The sequence below is a fragment of the Ursus maritimus genome, unplaced genomic scaffold, assembly GCF_017311325.1.
Source record: "Ursus maritimus isolate PB19 unplaced genomic scaffold, ASM1731132v1 scaffold_24, whole genome shotgun sequence".
Classification (NCBI taxonomy): Eukaryota; Metazoa; Chordata; class Mammalia; order Carnivora; family Ursidae; genus Ursus; species Ursus maritimus.
In genome coordinates, this window is record NW_024424897.1 from 2,519,557 (window position 1) to 2,541,756 (window position 22,200).

A 22,200-nucleotide genomic window follows, 5' to 3' on the forward strand; every position below is an offset into this window, starting at 1 on the left:
CGAGCAGGCGTGTCGGCGCCCGCCGCCTACAGGGGGCCCGGGAGCTGCAGGTGCAGCGCAGCCGGGGGCCGTGCCCGGGGCCCGCTCGCACCCCCGGCGTGGGGCGCTCCCCTCACACACTCGACCGCGCAGGGGCTCTCTTCCTTAGGGGCTTAAAACCCGGCCACCTCATCAGGGCTGTCAGCAAGGCTTTCCACTAGGAAACCGTTTGCGTTTTTCCATCGGGCGCCAGCGCTGCGTTTCCCGCGGAAAGCGGGCGCCCTCCGCCCGAGCCGGGGACCTCGGCGGAATAAGGGTGCGGACCGGGCGCCCGGCTCGGCGGCTGCCGTCGGCGGGGAACTCCAGGCCCGCCGACACGACGATAAAAGAAACAGAAAAAGGAACCCGAGCAGCAACCCACTCAACTCCCGTTCCCAGGCGCCTCCGCTGTATTTATAGGGGCTGGGCGGTGCCCCGCCCCTAGTGAGATCCCGCGGGCTCTTAATTCGCGCGAGAGCAGCAGCAGCACCACCCTCTCCCTGAAGCCAGCCCCGTTTCCCCTTTCGCATGGAGAGAAGCTCGCGGCCCCGACGCAGGCTCGTACGCACGCGCGCAGTGGCGTCAGTTCCTGGCGCCGGCGGCGCCGGGCCCTGCTTCCGCTTTCCGCTGCGGCGCGCGCTCCGCTTTCAGCCGACTCGGGATCATGGCGGCCACGGCCACGATGGCGACTTCGGGCTCGGCGCGGAAACGGCTTCTCAAAGAGGAAGACATGACCAAAGTGGAATTCGAGACCAGCGAGGAGGTGGACGTGACGCCCACGTTCGACACCATGGGCCTGCGGGAGGACCTACTGCGCGGCATCTACGCCTACGGTCGGGGGCCGCGGGCGGGGAGGGCGGGGGCGCGGCCGGGAGGGAGTCCCCGGGCCCCCAACGGGCGACCCGCGTCCGGCACGCTGGGCCCGGCGAAGGCTGTGAAGTCTTCGGGCGCCGGGGAGTCAGTTCAGAGCGGATAACGGGCTTGTACCTGCAGGTGCTAGGGACCCGCGCTGTCTGGGCCTGAGGGTTTAGCACTGAACCCGCAGGCTTGTGCCCTAAGGGAGCTTAAATGAGTTCGGGGAGAAGCGCAGCCTGGAGCCGAGCTTGCTTCAGGTGATGGAGTTGCGAAGGGGCAGGGTCGGGGGAGTAGTGGGGCTGATCGGTAATGGGCTCCCAGGAGGGGCTGACATTTGAGCTGAGGTCTGGATTAAGGAGCCCATTGTGAGAGGACCGGGCAGAGGGAGCAGCTGGTGCCAGGACCTTGCAGCACTGAGTCGAGTGCCTCCCGGGAACAGAAAGAAGCCCTCGGTGGTGGGAGCCCTCGGGCGACTTTGGAGCGGCAGGCAGGGCCAGATCTTGCAGAGCACCCTCTGAGCTGATAAAGAGCTTGAATTTTATTTCTAAGTGCAGTGGGAAGCCATTGGCGGGTTTTAAGCAGGGGAATGACGTGGTCAGATTTGCACTTTCGGAGGTTATTCTGGGAGTCTGTGGATTTGAAGGGAGGTGAGAGGTGGGCAGGGGAGGAAGGAGGGACCTGAGTCCAGAAGAGAGTTGATGGTGTTGAGGTGGAGGTGGGTTGATGTGAGCAGCAGAGGAAAGAGGCTTCCTGGGTGTTGTGAGCAACTGGTGGGTGGTGCTGCCATTTGCAGAGGTGGGGAGCAGTTGAGGGAGGCAGGTGAGTGTGAGGGGCCTGTGAGCCATCTGGTTGGAGATGTCCGGAGCCTGGGAAGAGGTGGGGTTGCAGATGGAGATGGGAGTGATCAGCATCTGTCCCTAACGCCTGGGACTAGGCTGAGTTTTACCCAACAGTCCTTGATATTACCACAGTTTAGACAGAGCAAGGGGATGGGAGGTGAGAAGTGCCATTGCAGCCGACTTGGTGGTGAGGCTGACAGTCCTACCTGCCTTTTGTCATACAGGACATCCCGGCCGCAAACACTGTTTTTAGTTTCCCATCCCTGGGCTTGGTCATCAGGAGGGTTTTAGATCATCTGTTACAGTTTTAATGTTAGACGGGATACTAACATTTTTTTTTTTTTAAAGATTTTATTTATTTATGTGACAGAGAGACAGCCAGAGAGAGAGGGAACACAAGCAGGGGGAGTGGGAGAGGAAGAAGCAGGCTCCCAGCAGAGGAGCCTGATGTGGGACTCGATCCCGGAACGCCGGGATCACGCCCTGAGCCGAAGGCAGACGCTTTAACGACTGCGCCACCCAGGCGCCCCGGGATACTAACATTTTAAAAGACTACCCAGAAGTAACTGAACTACATCTTTTGTACATAAAGTTTTGTTTACTTGGAAGATACATTTATCCCTTCAGAGTAGCCTCGTTCTTTGGTAATTGCTGTGCTGGAGGGGGTGGTGTCCTAGTTCATGAGGCTGTGTCACGTGGAAGGAGCACAGCGTGGACCCCCCACAGAACCACCCAGGCTGTGAAATCAGTGCTCATATAGACGGCATGAACTGCACGCAAACTGATCTGGAGAGGAAAGGGGTGGCTGCAGTGCTACTGGATTCATTTTCCGCTCTCAGAGTTTAAAAAGTAATGGAAACAGGGGCGCCTGGGTGACTCAGTCATTGAGCGTCTGCCTTCGGCTCAGGGTGTGATCCCAGCGTTCTGGGATCGAGCCCCACATCGGGCTCCTCTGCTGGAGGCCTGCTTCTTCCTCTCCCACTCCCCCTGCTTGTGTTCCCTCTCTCGCTGGCTGTCTCTCTCTGTCAAATAAATAAATAAAATCTTAAAGAAAAAAAGTAACGGAAACAGTAAAAAGCGATGCAGGCTGTTGTAACGTCGTCAGTACAGAAGGAATGAGTAACAGGCGAGCCTCTGGCACCCGTGCTTTAGGAGGACCACCATTAACATGTTGGGGTGTTTTTGGTAATCTAACTGGGGCCTCTGGATTCTGCAACGGTGTTTCTTTTATAGAGATTTTGTCTGTACAAATAAGATCCACGTTAGTATAAAAATACAGTTCAGCCCAATCATTCAGCAGCTGTTTCTCGAGAGCTTCTGTGTGTTGGATTTTGGGTTAGGAGGGGTGCAGGTGGGGGCTTAAAAAAGATACAGTCTGTGCCCCAAGGAGCTTCCAGTGTCCTCATGGTTAGAACTGACTTTCTCTGTTTCTTTTTACAGGTTTTGAGAAACCGTCAGCCATACAGCAGCGAGCCATCAAGCAGATAATTAAAGGCAGAGACGTCATTGCTCAGTATGTCCCTGGCACCGATGGGGGTTAGGCGCTAGTCAGCTGAGTGCGTTGGGAGGACTGCTTTTCTCTCTGTCCACAGACTCGCCACCAACCCTTCCCTTGACTTTAGCCACAGGGTGTCTTGTTTTTTGTTTTTGTGTCCTTTACTCTAGAAGCTGTCATATTTTTAGCCAGCTTTACTTATCAGTTGGCATGTGAACGGTTTATAATACTCTCTTAATGGCTTTATTCCTGATTTGCCTTAATTTTAAAGACTCATTTACAAGAAAAATTATTTTTGGGGGTGGTTTTAGTCCCAGATTACAGAAAAGCATTCCATTTATAGAAAAGGGAATCTCTCTTTTTCTGCCACCTGTCCCACCTGTCGGGGTTGTAGGTAGACCCTGCCGCTCCGACTCCCCCGGTGCAGGAGCTGCAGCTGCTGACTAACGGCCTGTGACTGTGCGGGGAAGGCGTTGGTCCGCTCGGGGAGGTGGGGCATCAGCTCGGAAGGAGCTGCCCAGGTGCTTCTCAGCCAACCCCTCGGAGCACTGGGCTGGTGTGAGTGGGACCGAGTAGGCCGTCCTTCACCCCGGTGCCTGTGTTTTCTTAAACAGATCGCAGTCTGGCACAGGCAAAACTGCCACCTTCAGCATTTCTGTCCTCCAGTGTTTGGATATCCAGGTAATTCGCCACTCTTCAAGTGAACCTTCCTTTAATCCTAGGATACACTTCTTTTTCTCTTGTAACTACAGTGTTCAAAAAGGACAGTTTTTTAAAATATCTGTTTAGTTGTACAGACTCAAATTTTTTAAGAGATTCTTAATTGCACACTAATATGAGAGCTAACTCATACCCTGTCATACATTCCTTGTCATTTAAATGGGGAGAGATTTTAGTGGACATTGTCATCTGCAAGCAAGAATCCTGCCCAGGGAACCCCACGATGGCTGGGTTCACACTTGAACTTCTGTTCAGGCTCATTTACGTCCCATTAGAAATGAGATGTGTGGCTAACACATGGCACCGTTCAGAATAGACCTGCGTCTGAGTTAGTTAGCAGTCTGCCTCGAGGGTACTGAGGATTCTGTTTTCTGACAAATTATTTTACCAGGTTCGTGAAACCCAGGCTTTGATCTTGGCTCCAACGAGAGAGTTAGCCGTGCAGATCCAGAAGGTGAGCCGCTGAGCGGTGGCGCCGTACTTGCAAGTACTGCTTTCTAGTTCAGGTGTAGAAGGCCGGTGGGTTGATTTAATCTGACCCTGTTCTTCCGTTCCCTCAAATTTTGTTTCCTGATTCCTAACATTTTGTCATAAATCATTGTTACAGGAGTTGCTGGTTTATACTAAGTCATTTTTAGTGTAGCTGGTGTGATTCCAATAGATTTTTGCAGTCTCAGAATTATAATTTTTTCAACAAAAAGCTGTTTTAGTAAAATAATTGTTATTTTTGTACTTAACGGTGTAAAGACTTATATAAGTCTTTACGATATATTTTAAACATATAATTAATGTATATATAATTAGCGTATATTAAGATGTCAGTATTGTGTCTTGGTGGCTAGGATTATGAATTTTATGTATTTTCAGTGTTTTGTAATTAAAATATTGTTTCTGTAATAAGAAGCCAGTAAAACAAACTTCATTTTGGCAAGAAAAGCCTAGAAGAGGGAGGGTGGGTCCTTTTGTAGTTTCGTGGTACAAATAAGGGAATAAATAATACTTGGGGGTCATCTTATATTGGAGTAGAGATTACCTTCACTTTGGGGAAACTCCAGGGTCTCTGGCTTCAGCATGGTCCTGAGGGCAGGCCCCAGATGTGACCCCTGTTTTAATTCAGGGCCTGCTCGCTCTGGGGGACTACATGAACGTCCAGTGCCACGCCTGCATCGGGGGCACCAACGTGGGGGAGGACATCAGGAAGCTGGACTACGGGCAGCACGTTGTGGCTGGCACACCCGGGCGTGTCTTTGGTAAGCGCTTTTGTCTGTAAAAGTCGTGCGGTGTGTAGCGTTTGTAAGACACGCTTGAACGACCCAGCACTGTTCTCCATTTGCCGTGCCGCACACTGGAGTGTTGGCGTGTGGGTGACGTGTAAGAAGTGGACAGAAGGTCTCTGAAATGCTCCGAAACCAGGTGGAATGGCCGACTGCTTCCTCGTAGCCTGAGGTCTAACGATTTCAAACTGATTCTACAGACATGATCCGGCGCAGGAGTTTGAGGACACGTGCCATCAAGATGCTGGTGTTGGATGAGGCAGATGAGATGTTGAATAAAGGTACGAGTCACAAAAGCCTAGATTTCCTCCTGACCTTGAACTGTTCACTTGTTCACGTCCTAGAGACGGAACATGCCGCGAACGCAAGCGTTCTGGGTATCAGCAGAAAGCCCTGTGCCCTGGGGGCTGCTGCGAACGTGAACCCCGTGCACCTTGCTCTTCTCACCGGGTGGGTGAGGGTAGGAAGAGTGCGGTGGGGGCGAGGCTGGTCTCAGCCAGAACCATGGTATCCGCGGCGTTACCCCTTGTGTGTCTGGGGTCGGCATAGATGGGGAGGCGTGCGCTTAGATGGAACGTGTAGAAGTGCGTGCTGTGGATTGTGGGGGCACAGCGGTGTGGCAGGGAAGCTGGTTCTGTGGCAGCGGGGTGTTCTGTGGTCCAGATACTCTGTCATTTAGTTGTCTTATTGGTCATCTAGGCTGATTTTATTCTTTAACCAGTTAATAAGATAAATTTCTAGACTTGAGATGTGTATTTTTTAGGCTTTTTATGTGTTTGACCAAAATGTCTGAGGATGGGTACGTAATGCCCCTCAGTGATGACAGCTGTGCTTAGTCCACAGGGGGGAAACATGTCCTAAAAATGTCACCTTGAGCCAGGGCCTTGTTACAATGTCGTCTTCCCTGCCTGCACACACCCTCCCCCTCGGTCTCCGCCTCATTACTGGGGATTGGTGGGGCGTCTCCCAGGCGTCAGGGTCACCCGGGTGAAGGAGGCGCTTGCCTTTCTGCGCTGACCAGCAGTGCAGGTGGGGTTCTCGATGGCTCTCCTGGCGTCCAGGTCCCTGAAGGCTGGTCTTCAGCTGAGAGGACACACAGTTACCACAGAGCACTCGGCTTCCTTAGTGTCCGAGGAAGCCACGGCTGCCGGTGGCTCCTTGGCTCCTGTCCGGTGGGCAGCACTTCTCAGAGTGAGGTCTCCAGACCAGCAGCGTCCGTGTCCTCTGGGAATTTGTTAGAAATGCAGATCTTGGGCTCAGTCTGTGTGTGTCACAACGTCCCGGTCTGTTCAGGGGTCGCGGGACTCTGGGCATTCTCACACACTCACCTGCTGGCCCCGTCCTGCCCGCGCCGGGCGGAGGTGGTGGTGGTGACCCATGGGCTAGGTGCCACAGATTGAGGTGTAGTTGACGCGTGACGTCCTAGTTTCCAGTTCACAATCATCATGATTCCGTGGGTGAGAGTTTTATAACTGGAAGATGGTTTTGTAAAAATGCTGGTCTCTGGATTCTCGTCACTGTGGCAGATGCGGCCACAGCAGACGCAGATCCCCACAGGGCAGCAGAGCTAGGATGGAGCCGTCACTGCCAGCAGGCGTCTGAGGCGGGCGACCCGGGGCTGGGTTTCTGTTGCTCTTAACTGTCGGCACCCGGGCCTCTCGGGCGGGTGGGGGCTGCGATCCCCAGAGCCCACCAGGGAGCAGTGGAGGAGCGGGGCGCATGGATTTCCCAGCCCTGGAAGAGAGTCCTCGTACGTAGCCATATGCCTCACTGTCGCCGCTTCTGTGTCGAAGTGTGCAGCCTTCAGAATTCACCGTGCCTCTCCTTTGTCTCAGGTTTCAAAGAGCAGATTTACGACGTGTACAGGTACCTGCCCCCAGCCACGCAGGTGGTCCTCATCAGCGCCACGCTGCCCCACGAAATCCTGGAGATGACCAACAAGTTCATGACGGACCCCATCCGCATCCTGGTGAAGCGGTGAGAATGCCCTGCTTCTGGGCGGTGCGAGAACGTAGCCACGTAGCTTGTGTCTGAGGCTTAAAACGTGAAAATTCTTCTCTATTTTCTATTTTGAAAAGCCAGCTTTTATATGTGTGTTCCCCTTTGGCCCAGTAATTCCAAATTTATCCGGTAGCTGGTGGTGTTTTCCCTCAGTGTTGTGGGAGTAAGACACATAATACGCAGGATAGCGGCCGTTGAAGGCTGAGACTGGTCGGCCTGTGGCCTGTGCAGCGGGAGTGCTGACCGCTGGGGGGGCTGCGGCCGCGAGGGGCGGGGGCCGCCGTGGGTGAGGCGGGCGCCGCCGTGGGTCAGGCGGGCGCCGCCGTGGGTCAGGCGGGCGCCGGGGGCAGTGCTTGGCTTGTGTATGCCCTCAGGTCTGGGAGGGAGAATGTGTTCACAGGACTTGTCTTTGTCTTCTAGTGATGAATTGACTCTAGAAGGCATCAAGCAGTTCTTTGTGGCGGTGGAGAGGGAAGAGTGGAAATTTGACACGCTGTGTGACCTCTACGACACGCTGACCATCACTCAGGCGGTCATCTTCTGTAATACCAAAAGGAAGGTAGGCAGCCAGCCGAGCTGTTCAGTGTCCTTCTGGCCCAAACTGAGGGTGGGTTCTCTCAGGAACGCAGGTCAGCCCTTGTCTGTAAAGGCTCAGACGTGAACAGTCGGGCGTGTCCAGTGAACTGTGCGGAGGTGTTGATGCTGGTCGCACCACCGAAGCCTCGGGAGTCACTGGTGGGACCTGGGCCTGGGTCTCGTGGGCTCCCAAGCGATGCTCGTGTGCAGATGCTGCCGAGAGTGCCTGGCGGCTCCCTTGAAACAGGAAAAGGAGTTGGGCCACCTTCCAAAAAAGATGCGAATTTGAATTTCAAACGAGAACAGTGAGAGATGGTCTTTCCTTTCCCTTGAGAAATTTACATGGAACAAACAAGAGAGTTTTGCCCTGACAGTGCTCGGGAAAGTGCAGCGCTCTGCACGTCTAGCGAAGGTTGGTCCGAGTTTCAAGAGCACTTGCGCTCTGTGTTCACCGTAGACGAGGTTCTGCTTAGATGATTGCAGTAAAATCCAGAACACACCGTCTGGTTTGGTTTCCGAGCTTACAGCGGTGTGTCCTGGTTTGACGTGCAGGTCGACTGGCTGACAGAGAAGATGAGAGAAGCCAACTTCACGGTCTCGTCCATGCACGGGGACATGCCGCAGAAGGAGCGCGAGTCCATCATGAAGGAGTTCCGGTCCGGCGCCAGGTGGGCCAGCTCTCTCCACACCCGGTCCTGCCAGTGGTGTTCCCTGGGCCCTCCGCTTGGGGGCCATGCTGGATTCCCTCACGCTCCGGGCTGTGGTGGGCGCCGCCGAGGAAGCCCTAGGGTGGCTTCCTAGTGGTGGTGGCCTTCGCCGAGTGGCTCGGTTGGCGTCTTTGAAGCGTGTTTCGTTGTTGCTGAGTAAGGAGATTGTCCGTTCATCTTTCCGTGATTGGTCGTTAGCTTAATCCCACTGTGGTCCGGGAACGCGCTTTGTTGGCTTCTATTCAGCTGCACTTGGCGGCCCAGTGCACTCTCCCCTTTCAGGTGCTGCGTGTGTGCGTGCGTGTGCGCGTTCACAGGCCGAGCGCCGTGAGGTGCGGATGCCCTGCGTCCTCGCCTTTGTTTCTCTTCACCATCCTGGCGGCATCGAGCGGGCGGTGGGTGCAGTTGCCGGAGGCTCGCGGTGCCCGTGCGGGACGCGTCCTCAGGCCGGGCGTGCACACGCGGAATCACTCTGTCCGCGGAGGAGCAGCTTTCATCACGGACGCGTCTGTCTCCGTGGGGCTGCCTTCTGTCTCCGATGCAGCCACGGCGGCCGCGTCGGGCGGCTGTCCCCCGCAGGCACCTCACGCCCTCTGCCTCCCGCTTGCGGTCGGAAGAGGCGCTGTCCTGGGCGCCCACGGCTCTCCATGTGTTTCGGTTTGGGTTTCCTGTAGTCTGACGGTGATCGCGGTCCCTTAACTGGAGCCGTGGGTGCGGTTTAGTTAATGCCGACGCTGGTGTGGTGGTTTACGCTGACCGTGTCGTGAATGCATTTTATTTCTCGTGTTTCTTCTCTGATTTCTTCATTTATCTTGGATTTCTTCTTACTGTTCTTTCTCCCCAGTTCTGGGTTTAGAAAATGTTTGTGCCTCCGTTCGTTGAGTAGCCCCCTTAGCACAGCGCGTGTCTGTCCTCTGCTGTTGTGATGGGCACTGGGGCCATCGTCCCTGCCCACAGAGGCTGGAAGCGGTGACGTCGTGACCCTGTCCTTCCGTGGAAGTTCCACACGATGTCTTTGCTCCGTGTGACAGAGTGTGTTTACGGTCAGACACATATTCACCATTTGTTTCTCTCTTCCTTAGTCCCTGACCTTCCGTCTGGGATGCGTTTCCTTCTGCCCGAAGGATGTCTCTGTGTATGTGGTTGGGGGCTGCCAGGGACAAGGTGCGGGTTTTAGTTTGTCTGGAAGTGTTTGCTTCACTTGGCAATGCCTCCTTCTGACAGCTCGGGTGGGATTTGCTGAGAGAGTTCTGGGGATGCAGGTGTTTGTGTTGGAAGAACCTGCCTGGCCCCCTGGCGTGTTGCTGTCACCCTGATGTGCCTCAGTGTGGCCCTTGTCTTTGCTCCTGTCTGGCAGGCGTCTGACCCCCCGAGCCTGGCCTCCCCTGCCAGCGTGGCCGGGTCCTGTTTTCTCTCCTCCCCCTGGGGCTGCGCGTGTCGTGATGATGTGGCTGGGGCACCTTCCTGTTTTGTCTTGAACTCTTTTCTCCCATGCTGCTGTCCCTTCATATTCAGTGCTTCTAGAGCAGTCGTGTCCGGTAACCTACAGTTCAAGCCATATATGTAACCTGGGACTTTCTGGTAGCGGTAAAACAGATAAAAAGAAGCAGGTGAAGTTGATTTTTAATAAATTTTATTTAACCCGATGTGGCAAATCATTTCAACGTTTTCAACATGTAATAAGCATTAAAAATTTTAATTAAGGTTTTTTTGCTTTTTTTCCTAAGTATTCAAAATCCTGTGTGTATTTTACACGTCCAGAGCATTCCATTCCAGGCCAGGCACTTTGTGGGTGCGCGGCAGGCAGGCTGGCGGCCTCCGTGTTGGACGGTGCAGGCCGGTGGTGTGTCAGATCCTGTCCCAGCTGACGGGCAGAGTGGTGTGGGGTGCAGTACAAATTTGAAGACATGGTGAACCCGGCACGGGAGTCAGTGACGCCACCATTCCTAACTCCTTAGGCAGAAGTAAATTGTGTCTCTCCGTGATTGACGGGGGTAACGCAGAACAACGAGAGATACTTGAACTATCATTTGGTAGCACACAGGAACTCAGTACAACTAAGAACGCAGAGTGCCCTTCTGCACAGGTCTGGTTCCGTCCGTGACCCCTCACACCTGCTGGGGGCCCGTGTGAGGGTGACCCGACGTGTTTTCAACTCGTACCCAGTCCAGAACTTATTTTTTTTAAGGTTTTATTTGTTTTAGACAGAGTGGGGGGAAGAACAGAGGGAGAAGGACAAGCAGACTCTGTGCTGAGCGTGGAGCCTGATGTGGGGCTCGATCTCATGACCCTGAGGTCACGACCTGAGCCTAAATCAAGAGTCAGACGCTTAACTGACTGAGCCACCCAGGCGCCCGCCAGTCTAAAACTTTTGCTACTAAGGTGATTGCCTCAGGTTCCTTCTCTTTTTGCAGCCGGGTGCTCATCTCCACAGACGTGTGGGCCAGGGGGCTGGACGTCCCGCAGGTGTCCCTCATCATTAACTACGACCTGCCCAATAACAGAGAATTGTACATACACAGGTACGGGCAGGCTTCTCAGGGTTCTCCTTGTTGGCGGGTTTACCGACACCTTTCCTGCTGTGTTCACTGAAACGGTTTGTTCTGCCCTTGAAGAATCGGGCGGTCAGGCCGCTACGGCCGCAAGGGGGTGGCCATCAACTTTGTGAAGAATGACGACATCCGCATCCTGAGGGACATCGAGCAGTACTACTCCACCCAGATCGACGAGATGCCCATGAACGGTGAGTGGCCACCTGTCCCTGGGGTGGGGACACTGGAGCCCTTCTCCCGTTCTCCTGTTTGTCTTGGGGAAGTCTTGTGAGCCTCCAGTGAGAGCTCTGCGTTTTCATTGGGTTTGTGTTACTCCTTACCACGTACCTTTCTTTCTCTCAGTGGCTGATCTGATCTGAGGAGCCCGCCGTGCCGATGAGCTGGCGACCGTCCGCCTGCCCTGTGCTCCAGCTGGGAAGCGCTCGGGGGCGGTTCCTGGGTGACGGGGTTTGTGTGAACTCTCCGACAGCCCCCAGCACGAGCCCTTGGTGTTCTTTTCTTATCCACATGTAAATAATGCAGTGCTCTTGAGTTTTTTTCATTAAACGTTTAGAACTTTTATCATAAACTCTAATTTGTTTCTTTTTTTTTTTTTTTTCCCGAACGTTAAGTAATCTCTGCACCCAATGTGGGGCTTGAACTCACGACCCTGAGATCAAGAGTCGCCCACTCCATTGACTGAGCCAGCTGGGCGCCCCTATAATTTATGTTTCTTAAGGTGCCACCAGGTTTTCTGGTGACGTGCAGTGTGATCCGGGCAACAGGCCCTTCGCCCCGTTCTCTGGTCTCTCAAACAGTAAACAGAAGTGGCGGAACCGTCCGCCTCTGCAGACTGGCCACGCCGGTCAGGATGATGGCGCAGCAAATGCCCTGGGTGCTGGGCAGCTTGGGACCCTGTTCAGGGTCATCCGGCGATGCCAACGGAATCGTACGGCGTGTGAAGGGGACTTCCCGTCGGAACCCCCGACCCAGAGCGCGCACGAGGCTCAGGCAGCGCGTGTGGGGGCCCCCACGCCGGCAGCAGAGACCGGGACACCACAGCCCCAGCTGCACGCCGCCGCACTGTCTCCATCCGGGACGCGGCAGCCGTCCCTGTACTGGACCCCCTTTCTTAAGGACGGGAGGGAGGGAATTCGGAGGCGGAAGATGCGGACCGTAAGTCCTTGCCCCAGCCTGGCCTTGGGTTTGTGCACCGGGTGCCGGGCACAAGATAGGAGCACTGGGGTCCGGATTCAGAAGCACGGCATGGTACAGCGGAGGAGGAACGGGTCTACGCGGGGCGGCGGCGGCGACTCAGGGAGGACATGATAGGAAGCCAACCGGAAGGTAAGACGCTTGAGAAGCTGAACTCAGATGCTGTCTAGGAAAGATAGCAATTAGAAAAACACAGGTAGTCACGAAAACTGTTGGACCTCGCAGGTGACTCGGATGTGATCCATGGTTATCCAAGGTTTAATAATCACCCTAAGTGTTGCAAGGGTGTAGGGAATGTTTATGTTGGTGGTGTCGATAGGTACAGACTTTCTGGAAAGCAGCCTGGCTCTGAGCAGTCGGAGCAATTAAAATTGAGAGAGTGATTTTGCCTCGGGCAGTAGTATGGAATGTAGACTGCACAAGTGCATTCCCCACGGTGTACTACGGCACTGGGAAGGGAAGTGACTGCTTGGCACTGGGGGCTTTGTGCGTGAGCTTGGCATCGGTGCAAGCGGGTGGGGATTGTTGGGAGGGCAGCTGGCGTCAGCCCAGAGAGGTTTAGCTGAGTCCCTTGGCAACAGCACTGAGAGAAGTAGGCGGGCTGGTGTGCCCTGCGAGACAGATGTTCAAAGCTGTTCAACATTCAGTATTGAATATTCAAATATTCAGTAGCTATTGTTAGTGCTTAATAGCTAGAAAGTGGACATAACCCAAGTATCCGTCCACTGGGAAGTGTGGTAAGTGCCATGATGAATATTACCTGGCAGTTCAGAGGCGCCTGGTGCTGACACCTGCCACAGCGCCAGGGAGCCTGGGACGCCCGCTCGGGGAGGGCCGCCGGGCATGGAAGGCCAAGCGCTCTGTGATTCCGCTTCTGTGAAATGTCCCAAACGGGTGACTTCAACAGCTCGCAAGCAGGTGGTGGTTTTCCGGGGGGCTGGGGAGGGTGACCGGGGAGTGTGTGCTCGTGGGCAGGGTTTCTTTGGGGATGAAAATGTTCAGGGGTTGGACGGTGGGAATGGTTGCAGAACTCGGAATGCAGTGAACGTCCCCGGCTGGTGCGTTGGAACGGTGGCGAGTCGTGTGTGAATGGTGTATCTCAGACATCAGGTGGGGGATCGGACACACGCTCCTCGAAAATTACAAACAGCGCACGAGCCAGGGGAAAGTCAGTTGTCCAGAGTCCCAAGTCAAAAGGTTGTTAGATGGGCTTGTAAAACGAGACACAGCTACACACTGCTTACAAGAAATCACAAAGGCGCAAATAAGTGAACAGTGAAACGACGGGGAACACCTTCCGTCTTACACGCTGACCCCATGCAGCCTGGAGCGGGCCTGTCCACTTGGACCACGGTTTTGCTGCCGTGAATGTTACCAGCGGCACAAATGGCAAGGTAACTCATCAGGAACATGACCGTCCTCAGTGTCCACGCAGCTCATAGCAGAGCCTCAAGCACCGGCAAAACCCGGTAAAGCTGCGAGGAGAAAGGGACGACTCCACCGCTAACGGTTGCTTTCAGCGACCCTGCCAGGATGAAGGCCCCGTGTCCTCATTCCATACAGTCACCGTGCGACTGCGGCTCCGGCCGGTGCAGTAAGGCCACAAAAGGGGACAAAGGCATCCGGTTGGAAAGAAGTCCTTACGCACAGATGACACGATCCTTCATGTAGAAAATCCTAAGGAATCTGCAACAGAGAACCAATAACTGAGTTTAGGAAACGTAGCCGTATACAGGGTCAGTATTCAAAACTCACTTGTACTCCTGCACGTCAGCAGCGAACACTCGGAGAGGGAAATCCCGGGGATCCATCAGGTGGGAGACGCGGGAGCTCTGTGCACTGAAAGCCACAACACATCACTGTGGGAAGTGTCCGTGAACGAGAGAGGTGCCGTCCTGCAGAGCAGTCGGCGTCGTTCGGGTGTCCGTCCTCCCCATGTCGTTCTGCGGAGTCGGCTCAAGCCAGATCAAAATACCGAGACCTGGGCAAAAATTGACAAGCTGGGGCGCCTGGGGGGCTCTGTCAGTGAAGCGTCTGCTTTCCACTCAGGTCGTGATCTCAGGGTCCTGGGATCGAGCCCCACGTCGGGCTCCTTGCTCAGCGGGGAGTCTGCTTCTCCCTCTGCCCCTCCCCCAGCTCGAGCGTGCACTCTCTCTCTTAAAAATGAATTAAAAAATCTTGGAAACAAAATTGACAAGCTGATTCTAAAATTTATATGGAAATACAAAGGAGCTAGCATAGCCAAAACAACTTTGAGAAAGAGAACAGAGCTGGTCACGGCGGGACCGTGCAGCGCTGGCATAAAGGTGGGCACCACGGAGCCTGAAACACAATACAAAGGAACACATTCATGGTGAGAGGGCTTTCCACAAATGTGCTGAGGCCGTGCAGTGGGGAAAGGATGATGCTTTCAACAGAAAGGGCCGGAACAGTCTGATAGCCGTATGTGGAAAAAATCCTTAACCATGACTTCATACCATGTACAAAAACTAGCTTGAGATATAAGGCCTAAAATCACAAAACCTCGAAGAGAGCAGCAGAAAAGTCTTAGGGACCTTGAATTTGGTGAAGATTTCTTCAGTAGGACGTAAATAATTATCAATCAGACTCTTCAAAATTAAAACCTTTTAGTCTTCAACAGGCGTCGTTGGGAAAGTAGAGGCAAACCACGGCCTGGGAGAAAATTCCGAAGCACCAACCTGACGGAGGAGGGACAGCCAGAGCCCGTGGGGAGATGTTAGGTGGTGGGGGCAGTGGGCCCCCGGAGGTGCCCAGGTCCTACTCCTGGGAGCCTGGGATTGTGTCACATTGGATGGCAAGAGGGACTTCGCAGACAGACGTGATTAAAGATTCTGAGACGAGGTCATCCTGGATTATCCGGGCGGACCCAAACTGATCACGGGAGCTCTTCAAACTCACATTCTCGGCTCTGGTCGGGCAGAGTGGTCTGACGGGCTCCAGCCGCCCTCGCTGGACTCGGAAGCGCCGTAGCCAGGAAGAGGAGCAGCCTCCAGACGCCGCGCAGGTCGTGCGGCTTGCGCAGGCAGGAGCCGGACGTCAGGCCTACAACCCCGTGCGACTAAAGGCTGCCCACGGCCTGTGTCAGCAGGAACCCGGTTCTGCCCCAGAGCCTGCGGGAAGGACGCAGCCGTGCTGCCCCTTGAGCAGCCCGTGAGACCCAGGCCAGCCTCCCGGCCACCAGCACCGCGACGACATGAATCTGTTTCAGCCACTGAGTTTATGGTCATTTGTTACAGTTGCCATGGAAAAACTGCAATATCTGTAACATGATATGTATAATATAACTCAGTAACAGGGCTGATACTCCACGTTAAAAAAGGACCAAAGATTGGAACAGACACTTCCCCAGAGAAGATTAACAGGTGATAGATCGAAGTCCGTGAAAAGATGCTCGGCGTCGCTCGTCTGCAGGGACATGCGTGTGGAACCGCGAGCGCCGCTCTCGCCAGGATGGCCGGAGGTGAGCAGCGCCGTCCAGGGGTCGGCGAGGACGTGGAGCCGCTGCCGCTCTCGCTGCTGGTGGGAATGCAGATCGGCGCAAGCACGTTGGAGAGCAGTTTGGCAGCTTCCAGAACACAAATCAAGCCCACCCCCATACGACCTGACCGCGTCGCCGTGGCATGTGCTCAAGAGGAACGACCTGTCCGTGATTGCTCAATGCGGCTTTACTCAAACTGGCCGAAAGTCGAAGCAGGGACGTACGGTGTGGGCGAGTCTCAGAGGAAACAGGCTGAGTGATCTTAGCGGGACAACGGATACATGCTGGATGCTTCCATTTCCATAAATTTCTGGAAAACACACTGCAGACTGGTGGTTGCCTGGGATGGGGTATGGAGGCCCATCTCCCACCCACCCTATGCCTCGGACCCCAGGCCCAGTGGGATGTTCTTCAGTCACCTGAGAGGTGGGTGAGGCGTGGGGCTGTGCCGCCTTCAGAGCGTGCCCCCGGGAACGTCCAGGGGCCTGTCCACTGAGGGTGGAGGGGTGCCTCCATGTCACGGCCCTTGGACACATCCTTTCCGCCCTGAGTCCCAGAAAGACCAGCAGAAGCTTGATTGCAATGCCTTTTATTTAAAATAATTGCACTTAAGATCAAGGGCTTCCCTGGGTCCTGTGAATCGTCCGGAGTTCCCCGGGCCCGCTCTCATTGGACGGGGGGCAGCCCCACCTGCTGCCAGGGGGCGTTGCCCAGAAAGCAGCCTGCGGTGACCACCTGTCCTTTCATCTGACCGAGCAGCAGCATAGCCGCCCGTGGCGTGACCTCGGGGTGCAGGCACGGCATCCTCTCCCCGAGCACACCTCTGCTGTCTCGGACAGGCAGGCAGCTGATGGCAGACATCACACACATTCCAGTGACAAGCTTCAGAGAGGTAAACCTTCCAGAATAGCAGTGCACACGTAAGGCCCCCTTGGGCCACGGCCCGTGGGATCTGTGCAAAAAACTGTCAGGCGCGTTGCTGGGCTAGAGCCCCAGGTCCCAGGAGGTAGACGCGTATGCAGATCTGGGTATTCCAGGGAGGCCAGTGCCACGAGACATGGGGCACGGCCTCTGACCCTGAGGCCCACCCACACGTCCTGACCAAAGTACACAGGTGTGGGGGCCACGGTGAAGTCCGTCTCCTCCCATAAAGGATCAACGAACCACTGGCCCCGGGTTAAGACCAACTGATGAGAAACTGCTCTCCCATCGTCAGTGAGACAAGGATGTCCAGGGTCTGGGAAAAATATAAAAAATAACAATTGACCATCAAACAGTTGCCATCAGTGGGGAGGCCCGAGGGCCCGGCAGACAGGAGCCCAGGCTTGGGTGTGTGGTGTGCTCGGGCCGGCCCCAGCCCTGGAGGCTTCTCGCTCTGTGCTCCCCCAGCTGAATCCGTAGGACGAGTGTCCTCTACACTGGCCACCTCAGCTTCAGAAGTGGGCTGCCATTTAAACATGGCCCACGAGTCACCACAAGGAAAGATCCAGGGTGCAAGGGGGCCTGTCCTTCCCCTCCTTCCCTCGCCCTTGTAAGGCCCAGCTCAGCTGGCACCGGGTCCCCAGGGTCCTTGGCACCTCCCACCCCCTCGGCCATCCTGGGGGCATGCCCTCTGGCCCCATCTGTGGGTTCTCTTGCCTTGGTGTCGGGGCTGTAGGTGAAGTTGGAGACAGGGACGCCATTGGAGAGGACCTGGCTGGGGGCCGTGGCCACCCCCAGGACGGTCACCTTCCTCAGCTGCAGGCCAGCCCCCTCACTAGTCACGTGCAGCAGCTCGTTCATGATGGTGTTCTGGTGGAATGGAGAGGCAGAAGCGAGGTGTCAGTGGACGGCCCAGGAAGCCTCGCCGGTGATTGGGGGGGCGGGGGGCTCTGGATAGCAGCACCATGCCCCTGTGCAAACCCTCAGGATGCCGGCAGGTGCGTGAGGACTGGGTCAGAGCGGCTGGCCCACAGGCTCTGCTCCCTTCACAAGCCTGACCCGGGGACAGGGGGCCCCCACGGCAGCCCACCAGCTTGGGCAGTCCTGGGACTCACATTCCTGGCCAGGAAGATGACCTTCGTGTAGTCCCCACGCTCCGGCACCCCCAGGCTCTCCCCGTCATCCCAGAACAGCTCCCCTCGGGCCTCCCCGTTCATGGTCAGGGCTGCGAGCAGGCCCATGGGCTGCTTCCGGGACTCCATGGTTGTGAGGCCAGGGCCCTGGAAAAGCAGATGACGTGTCACCGTCTCAAGCCTGGCAGAGGCCTCCAGAGTCAGGACAGAGAAGGACGCTGGGCTGGGACGGCTCCGTGCTGCAAAAAAGCAGGATCCAGAGGACAGCCTACAGCCAAGGGCTGGGGCGCCTGCGCTGACCACTCTGGCCAGTGCAGACACCCTGGAGAACACGAGGGGCCCAGTGAGGTTTGCAGACTCTTCCCTAAGAAGAGCGCACAAAGCAGGCCTCCCCTGTGCCTGGCACAGCAAGTCAGTTCATCTTCAACCCTCAGACGCTGTCCTCTCTGCCTGAGTTTGGGGGAGGGGCCCTCTCCTGCAGGGGCAGCATGGGGTCCTGGCAGCCCGGAGCTGGACAGATGGGCTCAGGTGCCGGCCCGGGTACCTGCAGGGGGATGACGTGCCCCGCCCGGAGGTGGAGCTTGATGGTGTCCAGCGGGGCCGGCAGCGTCACCCACTGCCCCTTGCTGTGGATGACGGGCGTGAGGGGAGCCCAAGGTGGAGGTGGGAGGCTGCTGAAGGCCTCTACTGGCACCTGGAGGGAGACGATATGTCACGAAGAGTCGGGCAATGCCAAAGCCGCTGTGCTGTCGCTGGGAGCCCCCGGCTCCATGCAGGGCCTTGGGGGGCGGGGGCAGAGACCCTGACCCAGGGCTTGGGGTAGAGGCAGGACTCGAGTAGGAGAACTGGAGTCCAGGGGAGTTACCCACTCGGGCCTCAGTCTCCTCGTCTGGAAAATGGGTCACTGCAAGGCCTGGGTGGGAAGATGCACGAGAAGCCCCGGGTGAGGGCCCTCATGCAGCCGGGTCTCCAGAAAAGTGCTCCCTTCCGCCATCTGGCCCAGTGCCGCAGGGCCTGGAGAAGGGACGCCTTTGGTCCCCGGGACTCACCGCCTGCAGGTCGTACCACGTGCCGGGGGGGAAGTAGCCAGTCACTTCGACCTTCCCAGCCTCAAGCACGGGGGTGATGAGCAGAGCCGCCCCCCACAGCAGCTGGCGGTCCACGGTCCAGGTGCGGGGGTCCTCAGGGAACCTTCAAACAGGAGGGGCGGGCGTGTGGGCCTGATGACCTCTGAGGTCAGCGTGCTCAGGGGGTCCTCAGGGAAGCACGAGCAGCCAGAGGACAGTGGGACGTGGGGAGGCCGGTTCCAGCCGCCGGAGCTCGGTGTGGGAGGGGGCAGACCATCTCCCCGGCCGCGCGCTCCAGGCAGGGCGCCGACTGCGGCTCCCGCGTGGCTAACTCTGCCAACCGCTGGTCTGCTGCTGGCTAGTCCTGGTCCTGCCGACCAGTCTGCGTCTCTCACGTGAGTTTGGGACAGGACACTGACGACCCTAGCTGGTTTGCCTTCACAGTTCTGCCGTGGGGGAAGTCGTAGCATTCTCTGTTTCTGTTCAGAGGCGTATCACAATTTTTCCCTAAATTCAACCCCCTCCCCCTTGTCTTTTGCTTCTGAGTCTGAGAAAGCCCCCTTCTGCCAGAGCAGTGAGGGACATTCGCTTCTGTGTTCCCGTGGAACTTTCTAGAACTTAACTTTTTACATTTGGGTATGTAATCCGTCTAGAACTTACGTTTGCACACCGTGAGGGGAAAAATGGGTTTTTGCAAAGAGCTAACAAATTCTCACGATGTGGGGCTCCTGACCCACCGACTGGAGATGGCGTTTCATTGCAGGGCGCCTTTTACGTATCTGAGTCCTACTCGGGGGACATCAGTTGGGTTTTTTCCGAGGTCCTTTTTCCTGTAAGCCAGCCCCGTGATGGTTTTACAACTTGCTTTACCACCTGGTTGGCCTGGTCTATACTCGGTGTCCTTCACCCTGGGCTTTTAGGTACCTGGAATGCCCCCAGCCCTGAGCTGCAATCTCACGGGTGGAAAGTGGGAGTGCAAAGTGCTCCCCAGAAGGGAGGGCCTAGGTTTCTGCCTTGCCTCCCTCAGCCACACTGGCTCCCTCGGTCTGGGGTCATCCCCCCCACCACCACCCGCAGCAGGACGGGGCCACGCCGGTGCCACCAGGCTGCTGGTCAGCCCGTGGGCACTCGCTCCCCGACCCCAGGCACTCACTCCAGGAAGAGGGGCCGGGCCACAGTCTCGCCCAGGACATGGGCCCGGTGGAACAGCGAGTAGAGGAAGGGCAGCAGCGCGTAGCGCAGGGCGAGGGCCTTCCGCATGGCTTCCTGCGCCGTCTCGCTGAACCTGTACGGCTCCTGAGGCTGCAGAGGGGGCAGAGGGAACGCCCAGCTCTGGGGCCGCGAGGTCCCTGCCTCTCCCCTAGGAGACCCGGTCTGCTGGCACGGACGCCAGGCCACACTGCTGCGTCTGCGGTGGGACCCCCAGGACAGACCCCCCCCCCCCGGCCCCTACCAGGCTGTTGAGGTCGTTATGATTCCGCATGAACGGGTAGAAGGCCCCCAGCTGGGTCCAGCGCACACACAGCTCCTCCGAGGTGTTGCCCAGGAAGCCACAGACGTCGGCCCCGACCAGCGGCACCCCCAGCAGGTTGAACAGCAGGATTTCTGGGAGGGCAGAGCCAGACTTGTGAAGTGACCTTATTTGGAACGAGGGTCTTTGCAGATACAATTCAGTTGAGGTCACTGGAGGCGGTCCTGACCCAGTCTGCCTGGTGACCGAGTAAGAAAAAGCCCAGACCGTGACAAGAGACACGGGGGAGAAGGCCGAGCAAAGACGGAGGTGGAGACGGGAGGGATGGCCCCACACTAAGGACACCGAGGACTGCTGGCCACCCCCAGAAGCCGGGAGACTCGAGGAAGGGTGCCCCCTCCGACACCGCGAGTCCGACCACAAGCCTCCAGGGCTGGGAGAGCACACGCTTCTGTTGCCGTCAGCACCCAGTGTGAGCTGGTACTGGGAAGGAGGCCAGGGAGCCCCTTGAGCCGCTGAAGGGTCAGGTGGCTCCAGGTTGATCAGTTTGGGCCCACCCCACCACGGCTCAGCAGGACCAGCCTGGGCTGGGCCCTCCCTCTCCCTCAGTGTCTCCTCAGGGACCACCAGCCCATGGGCAGGTCCCGACCCAGCTGTGGGGGACCCTTGCCTGGCTTGCAGCAGGTCCCGAGACCTGCATGACCTCTGCCACGGGACGATCAGTACACGCCAGAACCATAGCCCAAGACTCGGGTGGGCGCGGAGCTGGGAACCTGCCTCCTGAGGGGCCTCCTAAAACCGGCCTGCAGGGGCCTGGGCCCTGGCGGGCCGCGCCTGCCCCAAGGTGAGATCAGAGCTGGTGGCATATGGAAGGAGGAACGGCTTCTCCCCGTGGCCCGGGGGTCCGCAGATGCATCGGGCACAGCAGCAGGCCCGCCGCTACCGGAAGGCTTCCAGCCCGGGGGCTTGGTGGGGGCTCTTCTCAGCTGCCGTGTGCTGACCCGGGGAGTCGGCCCGGCCCCTCCCCCCGAGCTCCCGAGCCACGTCTGTGCCTAGCACGTGTCAGCAGCATGGGCGCTCTTGAGAGCTGAAGGCCAGGTCCTCTCTGCAGGTGGGGTGGGCGGTGCCTGCGGGCTGGGCTCAGGGTGCGGTCACCAGAAGGGACATCACGAGCGGACAGAATCTGACTGCCCTGCAGCAGCGGCCGGGCGAATCAGAGATGGGGATGCTTGGAAACGCCATCACTGCCCCCAGAGTGGCACAGCGCCACAGGCGAGCTGACCCACACGAGTGAGCCCCCCGCACAGGTGCCCAGGGGCCCGCGGGCCTCTCGCCCCACATGAGTCAGCAGCGTCTCTGGGCTGAGGCTGGCGCGCGGTGCCGGGCCCACGCTGCCCGCTGAGCCGCTGCTCCTGACGGGTGCTCTCACCTGGCACGGAGTATGAGAGCTGCTCCCAGCTGCTCCACACATCCCCCGTCCAGTGGCCGGCGTATCGGCCGTGGCCGGCGAAGGTTGAGCGGGAGATCACAAAGGGCCGCGTCCCCCGAGCCTTCACGAGGGCCCTGGGCAGAGCAGGGAGACAGGGCTGCCCCGGAGCCCCGAGTGGCCCGGCGCCTCGCCTGGCGGTGCAGCAGGGAGGCAGAGCGGGGAGCGAGGAGCCCTATAGGCCAAGGCCGGTGGGGGGGGGGGGTCTGCCCGAGCCACCAGGCCGTCCTGCAAGGTGAGCGTGTCACAGGGAGGACAGGTGTCCCTGCAGGCTCCCTCTGGGTCTCTGTGCAGTCGCCCCCGGCCCCTCCCCAAGGCGCCGGGCAGCCAGCGCACGGCCCCCACCTGTGCGAGGCAAAGGCTTCCGTCAGGCCGTATAGGTTGTGCAGGTT

General features: G+C 57.3%; 2 protein-coding genes and 1 long non-coding RNA gene across 6 annotated transcripts in view; 1 reads left to right on the forward strand and 2 right to left on the reverse strand.

Moving 5' to 3' along the window:
- Positions 1 to 632: 632 nt before the first annotated feature.
- Positions 633 to 11,605, forward strand: EIF4A3 (eukaryotic translation initiation factor 4A3). The gene is made up of 12 exons (XM_040640075.1): positions 633 to 851; positions 3,153 to 3,225; positions 3,822 to 3,888; positions 4,319 to 4,381; positions 5,045 to 5,177; positions 5,402 to 5,482; positions 7,037 to 7,178; positions 7,623 to 7,761; positions 8,331 to 8,446; positions 10,900 to 11,007; positions 11,101 to 11,228; positions 11,380 to 11,605. The coding sequence occupies exons 1-12, from the start codon at positions 683 to 685 to the stop codon at positions 11,394 to 11,396; spliced, it is 1,236 nt and encodes a 411-aa protein (XP_040496009.1). The 5' UTR covers positions 633 to 682; the 3' UTR covers positions 11,397 to 11,605.
- LOC121104946 lies at positions 11,394 to 14,285 on the reverse strand. Its single transcript, XR_005837301.1, has 2 exons — positions 12,992 to 14,285; positions 11,394 to 12,397 (listed from the first exon to the last, which is right to left on the reverse strand). It is a non-coding gene; the product is annotated as an uncharacterized LOC121104946 (long non-coding RNA).
- A 2,018-nt stretch (positions 14,286 to 16,303) lies between these two features.
- Positions 16,304 to 22,200, reverse strand: part of GAA (alpha glucosidase) — a 20,245-nt gene continuing 14,348 nt past the window's right edge. For all 4 annotated transcript variants that reach the window (XM_040640079.1, XM_040640080.1, XM_040640078.1 and 1 more), the window contains exons 15-20: positions 20,005 to 20,153; positions 18,834 to 18,975; positions 18,329 to 18,478; positions 17,767 to 17,931; positions 17,369 to 17,521; positions 16,304 to 16,967 (exon numbers count right to left, since the gene is read on the reverse strand). In XM_040640079.1, coding sequence (XP_040496013.1) covers positions 16,908 to 16,967; positions 17,369 to 17,521; positions 17,767 to 17,931; positions 18,329 to 18,478; positions 18,834 to 18,975; positions 20,005 to 20,153 — 819 coding nt within the window. In that variant the 3' untranslated portion in view covers positions 16,304 to 16,907. The remainder of the gene's footprint in view (positions 16,968 to 17,368; positions 17,522 to 17,766; positions 17,932 to 18,328; positions 18,479 to 18,833; positions 18,976 to 20,004; positions 20,154 to 22,200) is intronic.

Coding starts and splice junctions, on each gene's coding strand:
- EIF4A3 (XM_040640075.1), top strand. CDS start 683: ATGGCGGCCACGGCCACGATGGCGACTTCGGGCTCGGCGCGGAAACGG. Junction 3,889..4,318: donor TCCAGTGTTTGGATATCCAG/GTAATTCGCCAC, acceptor TTATTTTACCAG/GTTCGTGAAACCCAGGCTTT. Junction 5,483..7,036: donor AGATGAGATGTTGAATAAAG/GTACGAGTCACA, acceptor CCTTTGTCTCAG/GTTTCAAAGAGCAGATTTAC.